This window comes from Hyla sarda, chromosome 10 (genome assembly GCF_029499605.1).
Source record: "Hyla sarda isolate aHylSar1 chromosome 10, aHylSar1.hap1, whole genome shotgun sequence".
NCBI classification, from domain to species: domain Eukaryota; kingdom Metazoa; phylum Chordata; class Amphibia; order Anura; family Hylidae; genus Hyla; species Hyla sarda.
Genome location: NC_079198.1, coordinates 68,934,825 through 68,957,177, shown reverse-complemented (window position 1 = coordinate 68,957,177; position 22,353 = coordinate 68,934,825). Strand labels below are relative to the sequence as shown.

Below are 22,353 nucleotides of genomic sequence, written 5' to 3'. Positions count from 1 at the left end.
ACATACTCTTACATACTCAGCCTGTGAGATCCAGCCTATGTTAGATCTGTCACTTTCAATGCATTTGGAACGTTTTCTGGCTTTGTCACTTTTTTCAAATTTGGTATGTTGCAGTTACATTTTTTTTTAATTACCTTTTTCTCCCCCATCATTTTGTACTTAATAACCCATAATGATAATGTGAAAACAACATTTTAGATTTTTTTGCAATTTGTTAAAAAACTTAAATTTTACATGGACATAAGTATTTAGATTCTATTCTATGACACTTAAAATTTTCCTCTGGAGGCTTCTCATTTCTCTTGATCATCTTTAAGTTGTTTCTACACTTGAATTGTAGTCACCAGTGGGAAATTCAGTTGATTGGTTATTTAAGACACAGCCCTGTCTATATAATGTCTCACAGCTGACAATGCAAAAATCAAGCTAAGAGCAGAAAGAACTGCCTGTAAAGTTCAGAGACAGGATTGTATGGAGGCAAATTTTCTGTCGTACTGAAAGAGCACAGTGGCCTCCATAACTCCAGAAGTTTTAAATAACCAGAAGTTGGTTGTTCTTCCTAGAACTGGCTACATTGGTAAGAGAAATTAACAAGAACTTAATGTTTACTTTTGGCTCCAAAAATCCTGTGTGCAGATGGGAGAACCTTCCAGGAGGTCAACTATCATTGCAGCACCTCACCAATCAGGGCTTCATGGCGGAGTGGACAGACAGAAGCCTCTCCTCAATAAACAAACACATGAAAGCTGCCTGGAGTTTTCAAAAAAGCACCTTAAATGGGCACTGTCAGATTCAAAAACTTTTTATATGTTGTACATCTTGGCAAAACATTAACCTTTCTAATATACTTAATAAAAAAAAATGTTAATCTCATTTTACAGGAATAATGGCTTATTAAAAAAAGACCACTAGGGGTCCCTATACCATCTAGAACATAATCCTGTCTGGCTGGAGCATCATCTTTGTCCCAGCTCAAACACAGGCTGGGACAAAGTCCAGAAAGTGAGGGTGGGACTAGAACTCCTCTGTGCTCACTCCTATTCTATCAGACTGCAGTATGAAATAAAAGAAGATGGGATTACAGAGTAGCCTGCAGTGACTGCATGAAGAGACCCAGCACAGCACAGCAGAATCAGGGAGGAAGTGCATGTATGGTGAGGCCAGCTCAGTGCTTGCCTGGGACATGTACCTTCCTGTGCTGTGGATGTCAGAATGAGTTAGCAGCAGATCAGAGGGATCTGTGACCCAAATACAGAAGGTAGACAAAAATAAAAATACATGTAAAGCATCTGCATGACCTAGTGAGTAACAAATGTAAGTAATAGTTTTCTTCTGTGATATGACGTGATAAGGACGGTGGTGGAAGCATCATGCTGTGTGTGAATGTGTGTTGGGGGGGGGGGTGAGCGACTGGGACAGGGAGGGAAAGCTGAATAGAGCAAAGTATAGAGATTATCTCAATGAAAACCTCAGACTGGATATTTTTTTGTGATATAGATCCCACTAGGTGTTGAACTGTTTAGCAAGAATATTGGTTTGTCTTTGATTAGGTGGAGGCATTGACATGCTCTGAACAGTCTCACATATTTATACCACCTCACTATATGAAGGGGGCGGTGACATCTGCTCATGCTGCAGCGGCCCGCCTCCATTGCACAGAACAAGGAATTTACATATTAGCAACCAGACCAATATCTACTGAACGGCCGCACAGATTTCCCCATGGTAATCAGCACTAGAAATAGGGTGACCCTGGTCAGATTACCTTTCAATAAAAAGTATCTGTAATTGGTATCGGTCTTAAAAACATGATATCAGGCAGGACATCCCTATATGCAACTATGAAAAAATTCAGAACACAAGCACTGCAGATAATGCCCCAAGATTTTTACTCTGGGACAGAATCGTAACAAAATATATTATCAAATTAAATACTTACAGGTAGTTATATTGTAGAGGACACCACTACTGGTGCCAGTGGCATTGTATGCACGTATTGTTATAGTATAGGTGACTCCAGGAGATAAACCACTAGCTTCGTATATAGTTGTAGTTGTATTGGTCTCATTTATTATGTTGGCGCCATTATTAAGAATCACAGTGTAGTTGGTAATACCCCCATCACTGGGAGCTGTCCAGGACACAGTAAAGGAGTTATCCGTTATGTCAGTTGTGTTTACATTTGTAACATCAGATGGATCTACAATAAAAAAAAATATATATAATAATATAATAATAAAAATAATAATAAAATATATTATGCATTGTGTTAAGGAAAAGTATGATTAATTACCAAGTAATACAATGTGAAGTTAGAGCTGTTCTTTTCAGAAGCTAGGATATTCTAATAACCTACAGAGCAATATTTAAAGGGGTACCCCGCCCCTAGACATCTTGTCCCCTATCCAAAGGATAAGACGTAGGGGATAAGATTAGAGATGAGCGAATTTACAGTAAATTGGATTCGTCACGAACTTCTTGGCTCGGCAGTTGATGACTTTTCCTGCATAAATTAGTTCAGCTTTCAGGTGCTCCCATGGGCTGGAAAAGGTGAATACAGTCCTAGGAGACTCTTTCCTAGGACTGTACCCATCTTTTCCAGCCCACCGGAACACCTGAAAGCTGAACTCATTTATGCAACTGCCATCAACTGCCGAGCCGAGATGTCCGTGACAAATCGAATTTACTATAAGTTCGCTCATCTCTAGATAAGACGTCTGATTGCAGGGGTCCTGCCACTGAGACCCCCTGTGATCTCGTGCAGCACCCACTGCTGCACCCCTCTAGCTACAAAGAGAACTGCATTAAACCAACAAATTCCCATATGGCATCCACAGAAATAAATGGACATCCTTACATTTCTGTGGATGGCCATGGCCCTCCTGACCAAAGAGCTACTCTATGGAGGGCTATTACTCTGGCTACTGGAGGGGTTCCCATTTGAGGATCTAGATATACAAGACAAGTAAATCAATACATGTCTATAGGTTAAAGGATAAGCTCCTTTTACAAGGCCATAATACTGCTGCAGTTTAGAAGGGTTTGTCCACAGACAGGCCTTTTTTTTTCTTTCTTTTTTTTTTTACAGTGGTGTTGCTTCTCACCTACCCACATCCCCAGCAGCTGCCATTCCAATGCCTCTCAGTCCCAACTTGTCACTGTTTCCTGTGACTTCTTGTCCCCGCTAAACCTGCCTGCTCAGCCAATCACTGATTGAGGCGGGAGACAACGCATCATTGGAACCAGGAAGAAGTGGTGATGAGTGGGGGCTGTGGGGGGCTGGAGTAGGTGAGTTTGACTTCTTATTTCTGTTTAACATTCCTCAGCCAAAAAGAAATAATTAAAATTTCTTGGACAACCCCTTTCATTCTTAAGTCTGAGTCCTACTCTTGCTGTTGTAATATGGATATTAACATTCAACCATATTATGACCAGGGTATTCTGGCCTGGCTCAGCTTTTAAGGCAGATTGTTGCAAGATCTGTGTATACTCACTCTGAGCAATGATCCTGTGTGTACCCAAGCAAAGGAGAAGAGTCTGTAAGCAAAATAGAAACCATATCAATAAATAAATACATACATTTTAAACAAATTACAATAAAGTGCACTAATGACATAAAAAATGGATGGTAAAAGTATTAGCCTTCATGCCCTTATATACAGGTGCTATAAGGCTAAAGTAAATAGCTGATTGAAAAATGCAGCTCATAATAACCCATGAAATACATCTGCATACCTGTAATATCACAAACTGACCAGCAGGGGACACTTTTTGTCAACTGATTGTGAACTTGGTGTGATGCTACAATGCAGATTTCTTACAGTATAGCATTCAAATGGATATTTTCAAAATTTCACAATAATTAAAGGAGCTCTTTGCAATGCAGTAATCTCATTCATAAAACCATATACATGACAATCCCCGTTCTATACAGCAGAACGTATCACTATGTGGCAAAATATAATGTATTGTCACCCAAATGTACAATGAACAATACCAAAAGGTGCATCAGAATATCAAAACATCCAAAGAAAAAGGCACAACAACAGATCAGAAATAATACAAATCTTTATTGAAAAATATATCATAAAAACATAGATTAAAAGGTAATGGCACTAAGTACATAGCTGGAAAACATGCACATGGTAAAGGCAATAGCATTGTTATCACAAAATGACATGAACATAACAGGATACAATACACCAGTGGTCTTCAACCTGCGGACCTCCAGATGTTGCAAAACTACAACTCCCAGCCCCCTCCCATAGACATGAATAGTGGGGACATGGTGTGACGTCACGAACGCCACCGCAGGGCCTGGACGGCTGCCGGCCGGGCGATCGGGGGGGGGTCCTCATTAGAGGGACCCCCGTGATCAGACATCTTTTTTTTTTACCTACCCAGAATGGTGATACAAAAACAAAAAAAACTGGACTCAGGCTAAGTTTCCACTCAGAACTTTAAATTAGGTGCAGCTCACAACAGAAGGACCAAGGCAATCAAAGCTAAAGCCGGACCCCACCGGCAACACTAATATATTTCAAATAGAAGATATAACTTAAGCCTCTAGGACCTCACCAATGGTGCATAATGATGTGGGTAATAATGAAATATGGCAGCGTTAGTCATAAATTATTTTTAATTCAGATTATAAAATATAAATAAATAAAACAATGACAAAGTGACACATTAAACTGGCACTATCTAGTGTTAATCTCACTGGGCCCTAGTGGGATATCCAAAATATAAAATATAAAAATGATTTATTAGTTTTCTAATAAATCTGGAATATGGTCCATAAATCTGCAAACAAAAAATGGAATCCGCAAAAAATAAGATGAATGGATATTCGGTTTTGTGGCAAAATATGCTTGTAACATAAAGTCAATAATCAAAAAAATGAATGATACAAAGTGTCTCTCACCAAACAGATGTTACGTACCGTTGGCTCCGATGTCAGAGGAGCGTGCAGCAGTATTCTGCGCTGGAGACCACGCTTGCTAACAGGCTTGCTGCAGATGGCACTGTTCTGACACTCCGGCAAGAGTGTCAGTCAGCTTGGGAGCGACAATGGGTCTGGCGGTGATGGTACGTACGGGAGCGGTAGATGGCCCGGGGATGGCGTCCCACGTGGAAGCTTGAGTAGCGGGAAGTACAAGCTGTGCGAAGTGGTTGAAAGTGTGGTTGCGGCCAGGCAGGGCGGAATGTAGCAGGTACATGTAGCAGGAATGTAGCAGGTAAGAGCTACATTCCGCCCTGCCTGGCCGCAACCACACTTTCATTTACCGAGACACGTGTCATCAGAGAGCACTTAGACAGAAAAGAACAACCTTAACTTCAGAAGCTCATAAGTACTGAAAGGATTAAGATTTTTTAATAGAAGTAATTTACAAATCTGTTTAACTTTCTGGAGCGAGTTGATATATATATATATAAAAAAAAAAAAATTCCTGGATAACCTCTTTAACACAACATCTGGCCAGCTATTCTTAAATAGAAAAGACTAGGTCATTAAATTGAAATATAATGGAAAATTTGTGCCCTAGGGGGAAATTTTTTTTATTTATATATATATAAAATTATTATTATTTTTTTTTTTTTTTATGGATTGGTGGAAATTAAACTAAGAGAGATTTTTTTCCCTATAGACTAAGCACTACTTTTGTCTATAGGCTCCTTCCAGTATTGCAGAAACAACCCATGAATAAGAATAATAAAAGGTTCCATCCATCTTCCTAGTCTCAGCACAGGGTAAACAGACGTCATATATACTGCTGTAATTTGTTATCTGTCATGTGACTATACAGCACTTCTGCTTTGGAATATAGAGGGAAAACTCCGTTTCCTTATTATCCAGTATGCTGCAAAATACGGAGTAGTCTGTCTGCATAAAGATAGATGATCCCTAGTGGCGGCTATTATCATTTTAATTTTTTTTGTAAAATTGAATTTTTTTTAAATAAATGTATATTTAAAAAAGTCATCTTATCAGTGGTACTACAAAATATAAAAAGTTTTTCATAATGACAGTGCCTCTTTAACTACACCAGGAGTACATGTCTGTCCTACTTCGAGTGTATGAAGTGCGCCGAGTGTGCTTCAAAACCGGCATCGGCATGATCGGGATTAACCATTCAGATGCCGCAATCAAAGTTTATCCCGGCATCTAAAAGTGTTTAAAGCATGACAGGCCCTTATCTGCTTTATGACATCTGCGCATTGATCAGCTTCTTCAGGCTAGAGAAGCAGAGCACTGAGAACACTGTACTCTGATTGGTCCCCGGTTATTAGTGGTGTACCCCAAGGTTCAGTATTGGGACCGCTGTTGTTTAATTTATTTATCAATGATATAGAGGATGGTATTAATAGCTCTGTTTCTATCTTTGCAGATGACACCAAGCTTTGTAGCACGGTACAGTCTATAGAGGATGTGTATAGGTTACAAGATGACTTGGATAGACTAAGTGTCTGGGCATCCACTTGGCAAATGAGGTTCAACGTGGATAAATGTAAAGTTATGCATCTGGGTACTAATAACCTGCGTCGTATGTCTTAGGGGGGATTAAACTGGTAGAGTCACTGGTAGAGAAGGATCTGGGTGTACTTGTAGATCACAGACTACAGAATAGCATGCAATGTCAGGCTGCTGCTTCCAAAGCCGGCAGGATATTTTCATGTATCAAAAGAGGCATGGACTCAAGGGACAGGGACATAATACTCCCCCTTTATAAAGCATTGGTACGGCCTCACCTGGAATATGCCGTTCAGTTTTGGGCACCAGTCCATAAAAGGGACACTGCGGAGTTGGAAAGGGTGCAGAGACGCGCGACTAAACCAATATGGGGCATGGAACATCTTAGCTATGACGAGTGATTAAAGGAGTTACAATTGTTTAGTCTTGAGAAGAGACGTTTAAGGGGGGATATGATAAACGTATATAAGTATATAAATGGCCCATACAAAAAATATGGAGAAAATCTGTTCCAGGCTAAACCCCCCTAAAGGACGAGGGGGCACTCCCTCCGTCTGGAGAAGAAAAAGTTTAGTCTCAAGGGGCGACACGCCTTCTTTACCATGAGAACTGTGAACTTATGGAACAGTCTACCTCAGGAACTGGTCACAGCAGGAAAAATTAACAGCTTTAAAACAGGATTAGATATATTCCTGGAACAAAATAACATTAATGCTTATGAAGAAATATAAAATCCCATCCCTTCCCCAATATCGCGCCACACCCCTACCCTTCAATTCCCTGGTTGAACTTGATGGACATATGTCTTTTTTCAACCATACTAACTATGTAACTATGTAACACTGATCATTGCTATTGATCAGTGATTGCAATCTAAAGATTGTAAGCACTAGTCTATGGGACTAAAAAATAGTGAATATTGAAAAGCTGTAAATCACGCCCTGGGGGTAAGATCTAACACTCACAGTAGACATTTCTTTGCAAAACTTTTTCTTGCTATTATTTTTCTAATACCAAACTACAATTCTCTTACATAAATAAAAGTTAAATGATATAGTTCTGTCTGCCTGCAGCCACCACCAGGCAGATCTTAGTAGCTTTATGTAGTCAGTTAATAGCATTGAACTCAAAACCATTACAGTATGCAGTAAGCTCCCGCAAATGATGGCCACAAGGAGCCAAAAATTTCATCATTTCACTATGTCCGTGAACTGAGCTTAGTCACTATATACAATAACTTTACCAATATGCATTCCGAAAAGTATGGGGAATATCAAATAAGGTTTGATAAAATATGTTTTAATAAAATGTTGTAAAATTAGTATGGGTTCTTTTCTTCAAAGTGTGTTTTTGGAGGAATATTGCCATGAGAAGAAAATGTTATCTATAATCACAATTTGGATGTTTTATGAAGATTTGAAGTTCCTAGGCGTTGTGTTGACATGTATTTTTACTGCATTTTTTACAAATATTTTTACTGTGTTTTGTTGTAATTTTTCAATGCTATGGTTAACAAAAATTACAAATGTTACCATGATTTGTACAATTGTAGTAAAATAGTGCAACTTATGTCCCAAGTTCGGGAAAAAATCATTTAAAATATTTAAAAAAAACTACCGTATATACTCGAGTATAAGCCGACCCGAGTATAAGCCGAGACCCCTAATTTCAACCCAAAATCCCAGGAAAAGTTATTGACTCGAGTATAAGCCTAGGGTGGGAAATACCTCATCCCCCCCTGTCATCATCCAGACCCGTCATTAACATCCTCATCATCATCCCCTTGTCATCATCCCACACATCCCCCCTTCATCATCCCCTTGTCATCATCCCACACATCCCCCCATCATCCCACACATCCCCCCTTCATCATCCCCTTATCATCCCACACATCCCCCCTTCATCATCCCCTTGTAATCATCCCACACATCCCCCCTTCATCATCCCCTTGTAATCATCCCACACCCCCCCCTTCATCATCCCCACCCCCCTTCATCATCCCCACCCCCCTTCATCATCCCCACACCCCCCCCCCCTTCATCATCCTCTTCTCATCATTCGCCCTCAGTGGTCTTCAACCTGCGGACCTCCAGAGGTTTCAAAACTACAACTCCCAGCAAGCCCGGGCAGCCATCGGCTGTCCGGGCTTGCTGGGAGTTGTAGTTTTGAAACCTCCGGAGGTCCGCAGGTTGAAGACCACTGCGGCCTTCAACATCATCCAGCCCCCTCTCACCCCCTTTAGTTCTGAGTACTCACCTCCGCTCGGCGCTGGTCCGGTCCTGCAGGGCTGTCCGGTGGGGAGGTGGTCCGGTGAGGAGGTGGTCCGGGCTGCTATCTTCACCGGGGGGCGCCTCTTCTCCGCGCTTCCGGCCCCGGAATAGAGGCCTTGCCTTGACAATGACGCAGAAGTACGTTGGCAATGAACGCACCTCTGCGTCGTTGTCACGGCAACGTGACTATTCTGAGGCCGGGCCCGAAGCGCTTAGAAGAGGCCTCCCCGGTGAAGATAGCAGCCCGGAACCACTATCCCACCGGACCACCTCCTCACCGGACAGTCCTGCAGGACCGGACCAGCGCCGAGCGGAGGTGAGTACTCAGAACTAAAGGGGGTGAGAGGGGGCTGGATGATGTTGAAGGCCGCAGTGGTCTTCAACCTGCGGACCTCCGGAGGTTTCAAAACTACAACTCCCAGCAAGCCCGGACAGCCGATGGCTGCCCGGGCTTGCTGGGAGTTGTAGTTTTGAAACCTCTGGAGGTCCGCAGGTTGAAGACCACTGCGGGTGGGGGAGTTCACTCGAGTATAAGCCGAGGGGGGGGGTTTCAGCACGAAAAATCGTGCTGAAAAACTCGGCTTATACTCGAGTATATACGGTATGTAAAAAATACAGCATGGGAACAGAGCCTCAGTGTATGTGTATGGCTGCTATATATCATAGGTCCATAGAGATAGCAGCAGCAGTATACAGATAAAGCTGGGTGTGGAGGGGTGTGGATCCTGCAGTTTGCATTATGTCATATAGCTGTGTTATGGCTCCAATGACCAAGCCATGAAATGGCACCAATAGACTTATGTGAGGTCCTACTGTATTTCTGTATACCTCTAATACCATATCAATCTAAGCTATAGCGATCTGAGGTAGATCATTATCTGCTCATTTCACATAAAATGCTTTTCTGTGCAATACTAATAAAAAGCATACACGCTGGGTGTAAGGGGGTGAGGTGGAGTATGGTCCTTCAGGATCATTTTATATAATGTCATAGAGGATTCTAATCTATTTTTATGGTGTTTTTGGTCAAGAGGTGAATTCTACTGATTTTTTAGACATTGTAACCAGAAATACTCTTTCTCAATAATATCATGGAACCACAGATGCTAGCACTCCATGATGTGGGACATACTGATGCCATTATATAGCCTTGTATAGTAATTTGGGTATGAGGACCAGGAGACTAGAAAACATGATGAATGAACAGGTATTCATAAGTCTAGTGGGGAAAAGATTTCTTGTGGCTGCTACAAATTTGAATTCTGAAGCGAAGTTTAGTTCACAATCTTTTGATCAAAAAAAAATCGAGCTTCAGAAGACTGGGGGGGGGGTCCATATAGGGTTGCCACATTTCTTGCAAAACATTACCGGCCATGCTAATTTGCATAATTAATTATATATGTGTGACATCACAGGATACACATATGCAGGGGACATTTTAGTCTTATACTGACTCCTATAACTTTTTTATTTCTCCTTATCCCCTTAAGGACGTAAGGACGCAGGGCATACGGGTACACCCCCGTTCCCAAGTCCTTAAGGCGTACCTGTATGTCCTGTGTCCCACTAACGGGGTTTAACCCGTTCTCACAAGCGGGGAACAGGTTAAACCTGTGTGTCCTGGTTGCTATGGGCAGCCAGGATCCACGGCTAATGCCAGGCACCGCCGATTGGGCCGATGCCAGGGATTAACTTTTTAGATGCCGTGATCAAAGTTGATCGCGGCGTCTAAACTGAAAGTAAAACTATCTCGGCAGCTTAGCGGAGCTGATCGGGACAATCAGGGATGTCCCGATCAGCTTACTGGACGACAGGAGGGTCCTCACCTGCCTCCTTGTTGTCCGATCGGCGATCTGCTGCTCCATGCCGCAGCAGGCTAGAGCAGCAGAGTGCCAGTAACACTGATCAATGCTGTTCAATGGCATAGCATTGAACAGTGTATGCAATCAGAAGATTGCATAGTATAGCCCCGTAAGGGGGCTAAAAAAAAGTTAAAAGTGGTAAAAAAAAAATGAGAATTAATGTGAATAAGCCCCCCCCATAATAAAAATATGAATCACCCCCTTTTCCTATGTTTTTTAATAAAATAATGTAAGAAAAAAAATTATCATATGTGAAACTGCCGTGTGCCTAAATGTCCGAACTATTAAAATATAAGGTTAGCTAAACCGCACGGTCGGTGGCGTACACATAAAAAAAAAATACCAAAATCCAAAATAGTGAATTTTTGGTCACTTTATATTCCATAAAAATATTAATAAAAAGCGATCAAAAAGTCCCATCGATACAAAAATGGTACCAATAAAAACTACAGACGCAACCACGGCGCAAAAAATAAGCCCCCTTACAGCCCCATATGCGCAAAAACAAGGTATAGGGGTCATAAGATGACAATTTTAAACGTTCTAAGTTTGGTGCATGTAGTTTTGATTTTTCTTAAGTAGTAAAATAAATAAAACCTACATAAATTGGGTATCCCTGTAACTGTATGGACCTACAGAATAAAGAGAATGTGTCATTTTTACTGAAAAGTGCACTGAGTGGAACCAGAAGCCCTAAAAATTAGCAAAAATTTAGTTTTTTTCTTCATTTCACCCCACAAATAATTTTTTTGTTTGGCCGCAGATAATGTTATAATATAAGTAATGTCATTACAAAGTACAATTGGTGGCGCAAAAAACAAGCCCTTATATGGGTCTGTAGGTGCAAAATTTAATGCGTTATGATTTTTAGAAGATGAAGAGGAAAAAACGAAAATGCAAAAACAAAGATTGTTTTGAGTCCTTAAGCTTAAAATGGGTAAAGTCCTTAAGGGTTTATATGGGGCTCTATGAAGGCTAATTTTTTTTGCGCCCTGATCTGTAGTTTTTAACAGTTCCATTTTTGTTTTGATGTGACTTTTTGATTGCTTATTTTTAATTTTTTTTTAAATAAAATTTGGGAGTTGTAGTTAGTTACAGCATGCATGTGGCTCATGCAACTCCCAGCATGTTGGACTATATAGTGGTATATAGTATAGGTCAGTGTTTCCCAACCAAGTGTGCCTCCAGCTGTAGGAAAACAACTCCCAGCATGCCTGGACAGCCAACGGCTGTCCGGGCAAGCTGGGAGTTGTAGCTTTGCAACAGCTGGAGGCGCTCTGGTTGGGAAACACTGGTATAGTGTATGGTGCAACATTCCGGGAGTTGGAGGATTGGTTGGATAAATACTGGTCATTGCATTGCTGGTATTTTTAATATAAATATACTGGCAGGGTGGCCAAAATACCGGCTGTGCCAATAATATACCATCCAGGTGGCAACCCTAGGTCCATAACATGGGTACTCATGCACCTAAGTACTTCTTGCCTTTAAATATTTTGTAGAGGGCTTTAGGTCTGCCCAGTGGGAAACCTCAAAGTATAAGTACAGATACCAAAGTAAAACACATGACATTTCCTTATATTTTGTACATTGGCAAACATCACTATGACTCAGAAAACGATGATCATCAACAAAAGACTTGTGAAGTGAATGCAAGATATATGTGACCGCTCCTTAAAGCAGTATGTATGTGTACATCAAGGTGTGTCTGTGCTCGTAAAGCTTGTTGTTAATATTAGTATGCCCCAGAAAAAATCTTCAAGAATAAAGCCAACAAACGTATGGCTTTTATATGACAATTTTTTTTTAACTTACTTTTGCTTACATGCGACCTATTTATCAAATGCAGCAACAAAGAGGAGTGAAACAGATGGATGACACACCCATAAAGCAGTAAAATCTTCTTTATTCAATGCTCTCAGCATGAGAATACAGCAGGTACAAGGGGGGTCTTCAGCAGGAACGTAGGGCTGTGGAGTGCAACAACCGTTTCGCTTCTGACTGAAGCTTCTTCCGGCCTCCTACAGGTGCTCCACGTCCTGCTGTGATTTAAGACCATGTATGTGGGAAGGGGGGAGGAGCCTTCACCTAGACTAAAAAAATCACCTACGTGCTAAAACAATGTTAAAAACATTCTGAGCAATATTACAAAAATGGGCTGAACTCGTCCCTATCATTAAGTCCCGCTGGTCCTAAAGCCCCTGTTCTTAGTATCCATCGCGTTTCCATTTGCATCAAAATATTTTCCCTATCCCCTCCTTCTTTTGGAGGTGGGATGCGTTGGATACCAAAGAACTTAAGGGCTCTGGGATCATTACCATGCTCTTCTTTCATGTGTTTCATCAACTTCGGGACCCCTTTTCCCGATTTCAAGGAGTAAATGTGTTCTCTGTACCTGGTAGACAATTGTCTTTTAGTGTTTCCAATGTAAAATCGGGCACATGGACACATTAACCCATAGACTAAGTGTGTGCTATTACACGTAATGACTTCCCTGACATTGATGTCCCTTCCTCCCAGGTTAATGAAGTTAACCTTTATATTTTGAGAACAGTGTGAACATTGCCCACATGCATAATTACCTGGGGGAAGGGAACTAGTCAGCTAATCCTTGCAGTTTTTTTGTGCGTTTTCCTTGCGGTTTTTGATTTTTTTGATGTTATCACTAATAGTCATGTTTTTTCTAAAGGTGATCAGGGATCTATTTTTTCTTCTGTTTTTAAATCGTCGTCTTGTTCTAATATTTTCCAGTTATTGTATATTGCCTTGGTAATTATATTGTTTAGCGGTGTGTTTGAAAACGAGAGGGTAAATCTTTTATTTTCTGTGTTTAAAACAGATGTTTTATTCTTATTTCTCAACAACTCATCTCTTTTTTTCTTTTCTGCCCTCTCATAAGCTTGCTGTATGAGGTTTTCAGGATATCCTCTTTTTCTCAGCCTATCTTTTAATTCTTCTGCCTGTACTTGATATTTATGGTCATGTGTATTTATTCGTTTTAGCCTGATGAATTGGCTGTATGGCATACCTTTTTTTACATGATGGGGGTGGGAGCTTTTAAAATGCAATAGGGTGTTTCTCGCTATCTTTTTTCTGTAGCCTGTCACTGCAATCATGTCTCCTTCAATGCTTAATTCTGTGTCTAAGAATTACAATTTTTTATTACCATACACTGCCATAAATAACATGTTCCAAGTATTTGTATGATTAAGAAAATTAATGAATTCATGAAATAATTTTTCTGTGCTATTCCACACTATAATGATATCGTCCACGTAATGCTTAAAAAAGCGCACGTGTGAAAGGTAAGGATTGTTGTCGGAAAAAATATAGTGATCCTCAAATGCTGCCAGAAAGAGTATGGCGAACATACAGGAAACAGGCGTCCCCATAGCAGTACCAGTGCGTTGCCGGTACCACTGGGAGTCATATTTGAATGTGTTATTAGTTAGCACAAAAGTAAGAGCGTCGCAAACAAAATTAATGAAATTATTGGTTTTACCAGTTTTCTGTAGGAAGTATCTTATGGCCTGTATACCCGTATCCAAGGGGATACGGGTATATAGACTTTCCACGTCGACACTTCCCAGTGTGTCATTTGGCTGTATATGGAAGGATTGAATGGAGGTGATGAGATAAGTAGTGTCTTTTAAGTATGTCCTAGTGTTATCCAGCAATGGGCGCAATAACCAATCAAGATATTGGGACATATATTCAGTACTAGAACCTATGCCCGCTATTATGGGGCGACCTGGTGGTTGACACAATGTCTTGTGTACTTTCGGTATTATGTACCACTTGGCTGGTTTAGGGGCAATCGGGAGTAATTTTTCTGCTGTTCTTTTGCTTAAGATGTTTTTGTCTACTTGGGTTCTAAGAAATGTTTTAAGGGCACCAATAATTTTGTGTGTAGGGTCCCCCTTTAGTTTCTTATATGTAGTTACATTACCAAGCTGTTTTGAAGCCTTTTTTATTGTAATCTTCGGTGTACATCACTACTATTGAGCCACCCTTGTCGGCTCTAGTAATAGTGATGTCTTCCCTGGATGCAATAATTTCTAATGCCGATAATTCTTCAGGGGGGGATATTACTCAAAGCCTTGGGGTAAATAATACTCAACCTCTTGTGTCACAGCTTTCCTAAATAGTTCTAAAGGGCTCCCTGGGCTAATGGGGGGAGAGAATAAAGATGGGTTACCTCCTAGAAAAGTAGATTCTAACATAATCTCTGTGGGTGCTGGTTCACACGCTAAATTACCCAGAGTTAGTATGTTAGCTATATCTAGTGTGGTTGTTTGTGGACTAGGGATAAATCCCAAAGGACCTATACAGCAGTGTTTCTCTCCCTCCAGTGCTCCATAACTATCTTTATTAGGTTTATTACTAAAGAACTTATGCGGATTAATTTTCCTTATGCCCGTTTGTATGTCAATTTCAAAATCTTCCTCTCTGAAGTTTTCCAAGATACAGAAATTCAGTCCCTTAGATAAAGCTCTAATTGTGGTAGCGTCCAATGTCTCTGATGTTAAATTAACTACGTTATTTTCTTCCTCTATGTCTTGTGCCAGGTCACATTCCTTTTCTTGGTCGCGGGTGCGGTTTCTCTGCCTCCTTCTCCTCTTGGCTCTTCTTGTGGTCTTCCTAAAGGGGCTGCTTTTTCCATTTTTTGATTACTACTAGTGCCGGCTTCTACTGTCTGTTCTTCTGGTGCAGAATCGGAATCAGAAGTCACAAAATCTGACTTTTTCTTAGTATAGGTATTTCCTGTTTTAGGTTTTTGTTTCCTGTTGCGATAAGCTTGCGGTTGTGAAATTTTCCAGTTGAATATTTTATTATGCTGGAAGTCGTCCTTGTCCCTTAGGAATTTATCCCGCTTCCTGGTTTTAATTTCGGCTTGCAGTAATAAAAGTTTTCGTTTCACATTTTTATAAAAATTCTGAAGTTGTGCAGTCTGCAGTGACTCTGGTTGCATATTCATTTTTTGCGTCTTCTAATGCGGTTTTTACTTGTTGGTATTCTAGATGGTTTTGCTCCAGAATTAGTTGAGTAAGCTTGAGAGAATGTTGGATATGGGCCTGTTCCCATGCTGCAACGAAATCTTTGTTTTCCTGAAATTGTGACGGGTGTTTATAAATGCGTAGACCCCTGGGAGAACGGCCACTATGAATGTAGGCTTGCAAGGAATTAAGGGTCCAGAATGTACGTGTTTCCTTTTCTGATAAAGTCATGATTTTATATTCAAGGGATTTTGTACTTATCAATTGTAAATCGCTTTGGACGTTGCAAGACGTGAAAAATGCCCCTGCGTTCCTGCGCCCCATTTCAAAATCCGAGTCTTCATCCGGGACAGTATCCATTTGCATGTTGAAGCGGTTGACTTGCCCAGGTGCGAGATAATCAACGTGCCACAATGTGCCAAAGTATACAAGAAATTGCTGTGTGAACTAGAGGAAGGCACCGGGCACTGTTTACTCGTCTATGGCTAAGTCCTCTTCTGTCCGGACTATCAGATGTAATAGTAACCTGCTGTGATGAGTGCTAGGGGAGCATCTACGTCTGACAGTGAAAAGTCTATTCATGCAGCAAAGAGGAGTGAAACAGACGGATGACTCACCCATAAAGCAGTAAAATCTTCTTTATTCTTCAGCAGGAACTATTTATCAAATAGTCGCACGACCTTGATAAATAAATCGCACGTAAGCAAAACCCGGGAAACCCGCTTACAAAAGCATTTTTTAAAGCAAAAAAGTTTTCCCTTATGTTATTAGCCGAAGTTCTTTATCTACCCTTTATTACCAGTAGCGTTTCAAGAGAGTGACAGGGAGTGGGGGTGTACCGCACTGGGAGACACCCTGACTGGCCTGCCTGGCACTAAATTGCTGCTGTCCAACTATTGCGCAACAACCCATCCACCCTCCTCAGAAATTACTAAATTTTAAAAACATACTATGCTGCACCATGAATATTCATACTCTGAAGGCTTTTTTGTTTAATTTTGAGCTCGCATTTTATGACGTTGGTGGGCGGAGTCTTGCATTGCTGCCCTGAGGCCGGAGTTTACGTCAGGAAGGAAGACAGCGCAGCACCAACAGGCACATAAACAATAGTGAAGCTACAAAAAAAAAAAACGGCTCTGTACGTTACCCACCCCAAAATGAAGCTGTATTACTAAGGATGTTTCTATTTTTTTAAGGAGAAATTTTAGTGACACATATGAGTGATTTACGTAATCTGTAAAAATTCTAACTAAATTATTTTGTGCCTTATTCTATTTTAACACAACATTAATTTTAAAATTTAGTGGGTACACCAGCATGTATGTGTCCTAAAATTATCAAGGAGTGCAATGTGTATTTTCAACCTTAAAATTAGTAGAGTTATTAGTTATATAATTTATTTTTTCTATAATTAACATTAATGTAGTAGCTTTGTTTCATGATGCAGAACAAGAAAAGTTGTTAAAGTGGGTGTTAATGTCTTTTTCTGCAGACGTATACACTTTCTGTAAGCCAGGTTGGACCTGGAACACATATGCGACTTTTAAATGGAGATGCAACTTTTTTTTTCATAAATAGCGACTATCGCATATGATAAATACATGACCACTGCAAAGTAAAAAAAAAAATTACTATGTGAGCAGAATTAAGAAATGTGCTTTGGATTAAGCAAAAATCAAAAAGTCGCAGCATGTATAGAAAAGTCACACATGCGCAAGTATGTGTGACTTTTACGCAAAAAAAATCTACGGACCTTGATAAATCTCCTTTGTTTTTTTGTTTTTTCACTAACCTTTTCATTAAAAAGTTTTCAATGTACATTAATACAAGGTACAAAACTGTCAAACAGAGAGACTAATAATGGTCTCATATAAGAGTTTTGGCGCAAAAGTCTTGGCTATCAAAATGAAACCATAAAAAGTCCAACTTTATAAGAAGACAAGACAATAAGAAGAATCCAGGGCAATACCCTTGGTTGTAAAATAAGAGAGGTGGACTCAATTGAAGGTTTTGGATGAAAAAGAGTGAAGGGAAAAACTATAATGTATGTAGATGATGTTGTTCTGTTCGTAAAAGATCCAAACAGCAAAATACCTGAATGAATTATTTTAGTTAAAGAATTTGGTACTTATTTGGGATTGAGTATTAATTGGTCGAAATTAATTGGTCTTCATTACTACCATTGGTGACCAATATAGGGGAGTGAAAATATCAGCGGAAGCAAAGGATTGTGTGACATTGAATATCAGACCCATGATAAGGAAAGTAGAAGAGAAAGTCAGGATTTGGAATAAATTACCACTCACTATAGCAGATAGAGTGGGATTAGTTAAAGGAGTTTTACTTCCACTAATTTTGCACCTGAGAGTAGCCCCCATCTGGATTCCAGACAAATTTTTCAAGGAAATTGAACGTAGGATAAACAAATTAATTTGGGCATGAAGCAAAGCAATCTAAGCTTACGGTAGCAGAGGGGGGTTTGTGAATTCCAAACTTCCGCTAATACTACGTAGCATCTGCGTTGGAATTGTTAAGGCAAAAATATTATCTGATAGGGACATATGTCTTAGAATGTGCGGCCATGAATGTACCTGTTACGCCTAGCGCTCCGGGTCCCCGCTCCTCCCCGGAGCGCTCACGGCGTCTTTCTCCCTGCAGCGCCCCGGTCAGTCCCGCTGACCGGGAGCGCTGCACTGTCTTGGCCGTTGGGGATGCGATTCGCACAGCGGGACGCGCCCGCTCGCGAATCGCATCCCAGGTCACTTACCCGTCCCGGTCCCCTGCTGTCATGTGCTGGCGCGCGCGGCTCCGCTCTCTAGGGCGCGCGCGCGCCAGCTCTCTGAGACTTAAAGGGCCAGTGCACCAATGATTGGTGCCTGGCCCAATTAGCTTAATTGGCTTCCACCTGCTCCCTGCCTTTATCTGACCTCCTCCCATGCACTCCCTTGCCGGATCTTGTTGCCTTGTGCCAGTGAAAGCGTTTAGTGTGTCCAAAGCCTGTGTACCTGAACTTCTGCTACCCATCCTGACTACGAACCTTGCCGCCTGCCCCCGACCTTCTGCTACGTCTGACCTTGCCTCTGCCTAGTCCTTCTGTCCCACGCCTTCTCAGCAGTCAGCGAGGTAGAGCCGTTGCTAGTGGATACGACCTGGTTGCTACTGCCGCAGCAAGACCATCCCGCTTTGCGGCGGGCTCTGGTGAATACCAGTAGCCTCTTAGAACCGGTCCACTAGCACGGTCCACGCCAATCCCTCGCTGACACAGAGGATCCACTACCTGGAAGCCGAATCGTGACAGTACCGTAATATCTTGGTATGATTAGAAAAGGGAAATGCAATAAGGAAGAGCAGAGATCAATCCTCTTTTCAATGGTACTTTAGGAAAATTTGGGAATTAGCAAGAAAAATGGTTGAAATCACAGCTAGTTTTAATTGGACACCTTTATGGGGGAATAAAAGTTTTCCTGAATTTGTTAAATTGTCAAAATGATGTGGGTTGGGAAAAACTGGGTGTATGTAATGTTCATCAAGTAGTGATGGACAAGAAATGATTGACTTGGGAAGAAATGAAAGCACTGTATCAGAGAAAAATCGCAAATTTGCATGTATGCAATTACACAATGCAATTCACAAGGTTAAAGAGAATCCAAGATGGGAGATTGGGAGTCATGTGATGTTTGAAATGTTAGAAGGGGATGTGGGGAAGGAGAAGAAAGTGGGAAAATTTTACAAGAAATTGTTGGAAAGTAAGATTTTAAAAAATTATCCTAGGAGTAGAGAAAAATGGACACAAGAATTAGGGGAAATCACTATAGAGTATTGGAAAGTGTTGGTTAATGATATCTCAAAGGCTTCAGTTAATAATACTCACAAAATCAAATTTTTTGAGATAATTTACAGATTACATTATTCCCATTTGTCACTAGGTAAAATGAGTTTGAGAAGACTTTTTTTTTTTTGCAATGTTATAGACCCCATAGGGATCTATAACATTACATACACTGATCTTTTATACAGATCACTGGCATGTATTAACACTCCTGTGATCAGTGTTATCGGCGCTTGACTGCTCCTGCCTGGATCTCAGGCACGGAGCAGTCATTCGCCGATCGGACACAGAGGAGGCAGGTAGGGTCCCTCCTGGTGTCCTGTAAGCTGTTCATGACGCCGCGATTTCACTGCGGCGGTCCCGAACAACCTGACTGAGCAGCCGGGATAGTTTCACTTTCGCGTCAGACGTGGCGGCCAGCTTTGATCGCCAAGTCTGAAGGGCTAATACAGGTGATGTCCTGTATTAGCCGCGGGTCCGCGGGTTGATGGCCGCCGGGACCGTCGAGATATGATGCGGCGGAGGACGTAAATATACGTTCTTCCTCGTTAAGGAGTTAATGTTGAGATTGATTATTTTATTACATATGAGAATAAAAGAAAAAAAAATTATGGGGTATTCCAGGAAAAAACTTTTTTATATACATCAACTGGCTCCAGAAAGTTAAACAGATTTGTAAATTACTTCTATTAAAAAATCTTAATCCTTTCAGTACTTCTGAGCTTCTGAAGTTGAGGGGGTTGTGCGCTGCCCTGAATTTCGGAGCTCCGCTCACAGCGTCTGGAAGTTCATTACTCCGAACGCTGTGTGCGGGCTACCGTGTTCGCGGCCTCCGGGCGTGATGTCACGCCCAGCCCCTCGTGACGTCTCACCCACCCCTCAACGAAAGTCTATGGGAAGGGGTCACGAACACTGTCACGCCCCCTTCCCATAGACTTTGGTAGAGGGGGCGGGCATGACGTCACGAGGGGACGGGCGTGACGTCACGAGGGGCTGGGCGTGACGTCACGCCCGGCGGCCGCGAACACGGAAGCCCACACACAGCGTTCGGAGTAATGAACTTCCGGACGCTGTGAGCTGAGCTCCGAAATTCAGGGCAGTGCACAACCCCTTTAAGGTTGTTATTTTCTGTCTAATCCTCTCTGATGACACCTGTCTCGGGAAACGCACAGTGTACAAGAAAATCCCCATAGCAAACCTCTTCTAAACTGGGCGTTTCCCGAGACAGGTGTCATCAGAGAGCACTTAGACAGAAAAGAACAACCTTAACATCAGAAGCTCATAAGTACTGAAAGGAATAAGATTTTTTAATAGAAGTAATTTACAAATCTGTTTAACTTTCTGGAGCCAGTTGATATATATAAAAAAGTTTTTTCCTGGAATACCCCTTTAATCCTTAATCTTGCATGGGGAATCTTGTTAAAGAGCACCTATTAAATCTAGTTCCCATAAAATCTATCTCCCATAAAAAAAAAGTCTTGTGCCTCATAATGGTATCAACAAAAATAGTAGTTTTCCTGTTTAAAAAAAAAAAGTCCCCAACAAAGCTCTGTAAGGTGAAAAAGAAAAAAGATGTAATTTAGTTTTTACTGCACAGTAAATGTGAAAGCAAAAATGTTATTTTGTAAATCCCATTTTTCCATTACTCTGTCCAAAACATAATGGTGCTATTAAAAACTACAGCTTGTCCCTCAAAAAAGAGGGGAAAAGAGCTAAGAACATTGATTGACTGATATAAATATATTTTTAAAAATATATTTTATTTTCTGAAATACACGTAATATTATCACAACTAAAACCAGGAAGTATAATTCACAGAGGAAAACCCCTCACATGGTCCTCAGCATCTGAAAGCACACTATGGGGAAGTCAATTGTTCCTCTTAACATGAACTTTGGTGAATTCCATGCGATGTGAAGGATTACCTTTAATCTATAAATAATCTACAAAGTGAAATACTGCACTGTAATAAATCTTATCAAGACTGTAAAGTAGTTCTTGGGAGTCTGAGGAAATGAAAGTAATTGACAGAAAAAACAAGAAGTTGACTGTACGTGGTCCACGCATAGGTGGTGAAGATGTTGCTGTAGTACTAGGGTTCATAAACACTGTACCTCAAATACAAAGGTAACAGTGCCACGATGCAACAGAGATACCCTGAACTACAATGTGGTTTATCTTATATTTGATCAGCTTATTGCTTATAAAAGGGGTATTCTGGGTTTATAAATGTTATTCCCTATCCAAAGGATAGGGGATAAGATGTATGATCGCAGGGGTCCCACCACTGGGGACCCCCACAATTTCAGTGCAGCCCCCGGCATTCTGTACCAGACGCTGCCTCTGCGATGGGGACGTGACATAACTACCACGCCCCCTAGTGACGTCACACCACACCCCCTCCATTCAAGTCTATGGGAGGGGGAGTGGTGTGGTCACTAGGGGGCGTGGCAGTGACATCATGTCCCCGTCTCGGAAGCAGAGCCTGGCACAGAACGCTGGGGGATGCACTGAAATTGTGGGGGTCCCCAGCGGCGGGACCCTTTGATCATACATCTTATCCCCTATCCTTTGGATACAGTACAGTTCTTGCATCAAAGGATTAGTGCTTGGAGTGATGTTTCAAGTGCTCTACATTTTCTTGATAAATATACCAAAGAGCCTTAATAAAAAATGTGAGAGATTCATAGCACATGAACAATAAAGAATGTAATAAATGTCTGACTGATATGGGTCCCCTGCTCCCTTGTTTAGTACTTCGAAGGCAAAGAGGCGCTCATGCACAATCTCCATTGTAGTTCACGGAACCTATAGAAACAGTTGAGTGGTCCGCAGCTCCCATCCACTACACTGTACAGGGTGGGCCATTTATATGGATACACCTTAATAAAATGGGAATGGTTGGTGATATTAACTTCCTGTT

The 22,353-nt window shown here is 41.2% G+C and overlaps 1 protein-coding gene across 2 annotated transcripts in view; it reads right to left on the bottom strand.

Annotated features, from left to right (window-relative positions):
• The window catches only part of PTPRH (protein tyrosine phosphatase receptor type H), a 199,314-nt gene that overhangs the window by 89,738 nt on the left and 87,223 nt on the right, over positions 1 to 22,353 (bottom strand). For both annotated transcript variants that reach the window (XM_056543955.1, XM_056543956.1), the window contains exons 2-3: positions 3,495 to 3,537; positions 1,940 to 2,200 (exon numbers count right to left, since the gene is read on the bottom strand). In XM_056543955.1, the coding sequence (XP_056399930.1) occupies positions 1,940 to 2,200; positions 3,495 to 3,537 (304 nt within the window). The remainder of the gene's footprint in view (positions 1 to 1,939; positions 2,201 to 3,494; positions 3,538 to 22,353) is intronic.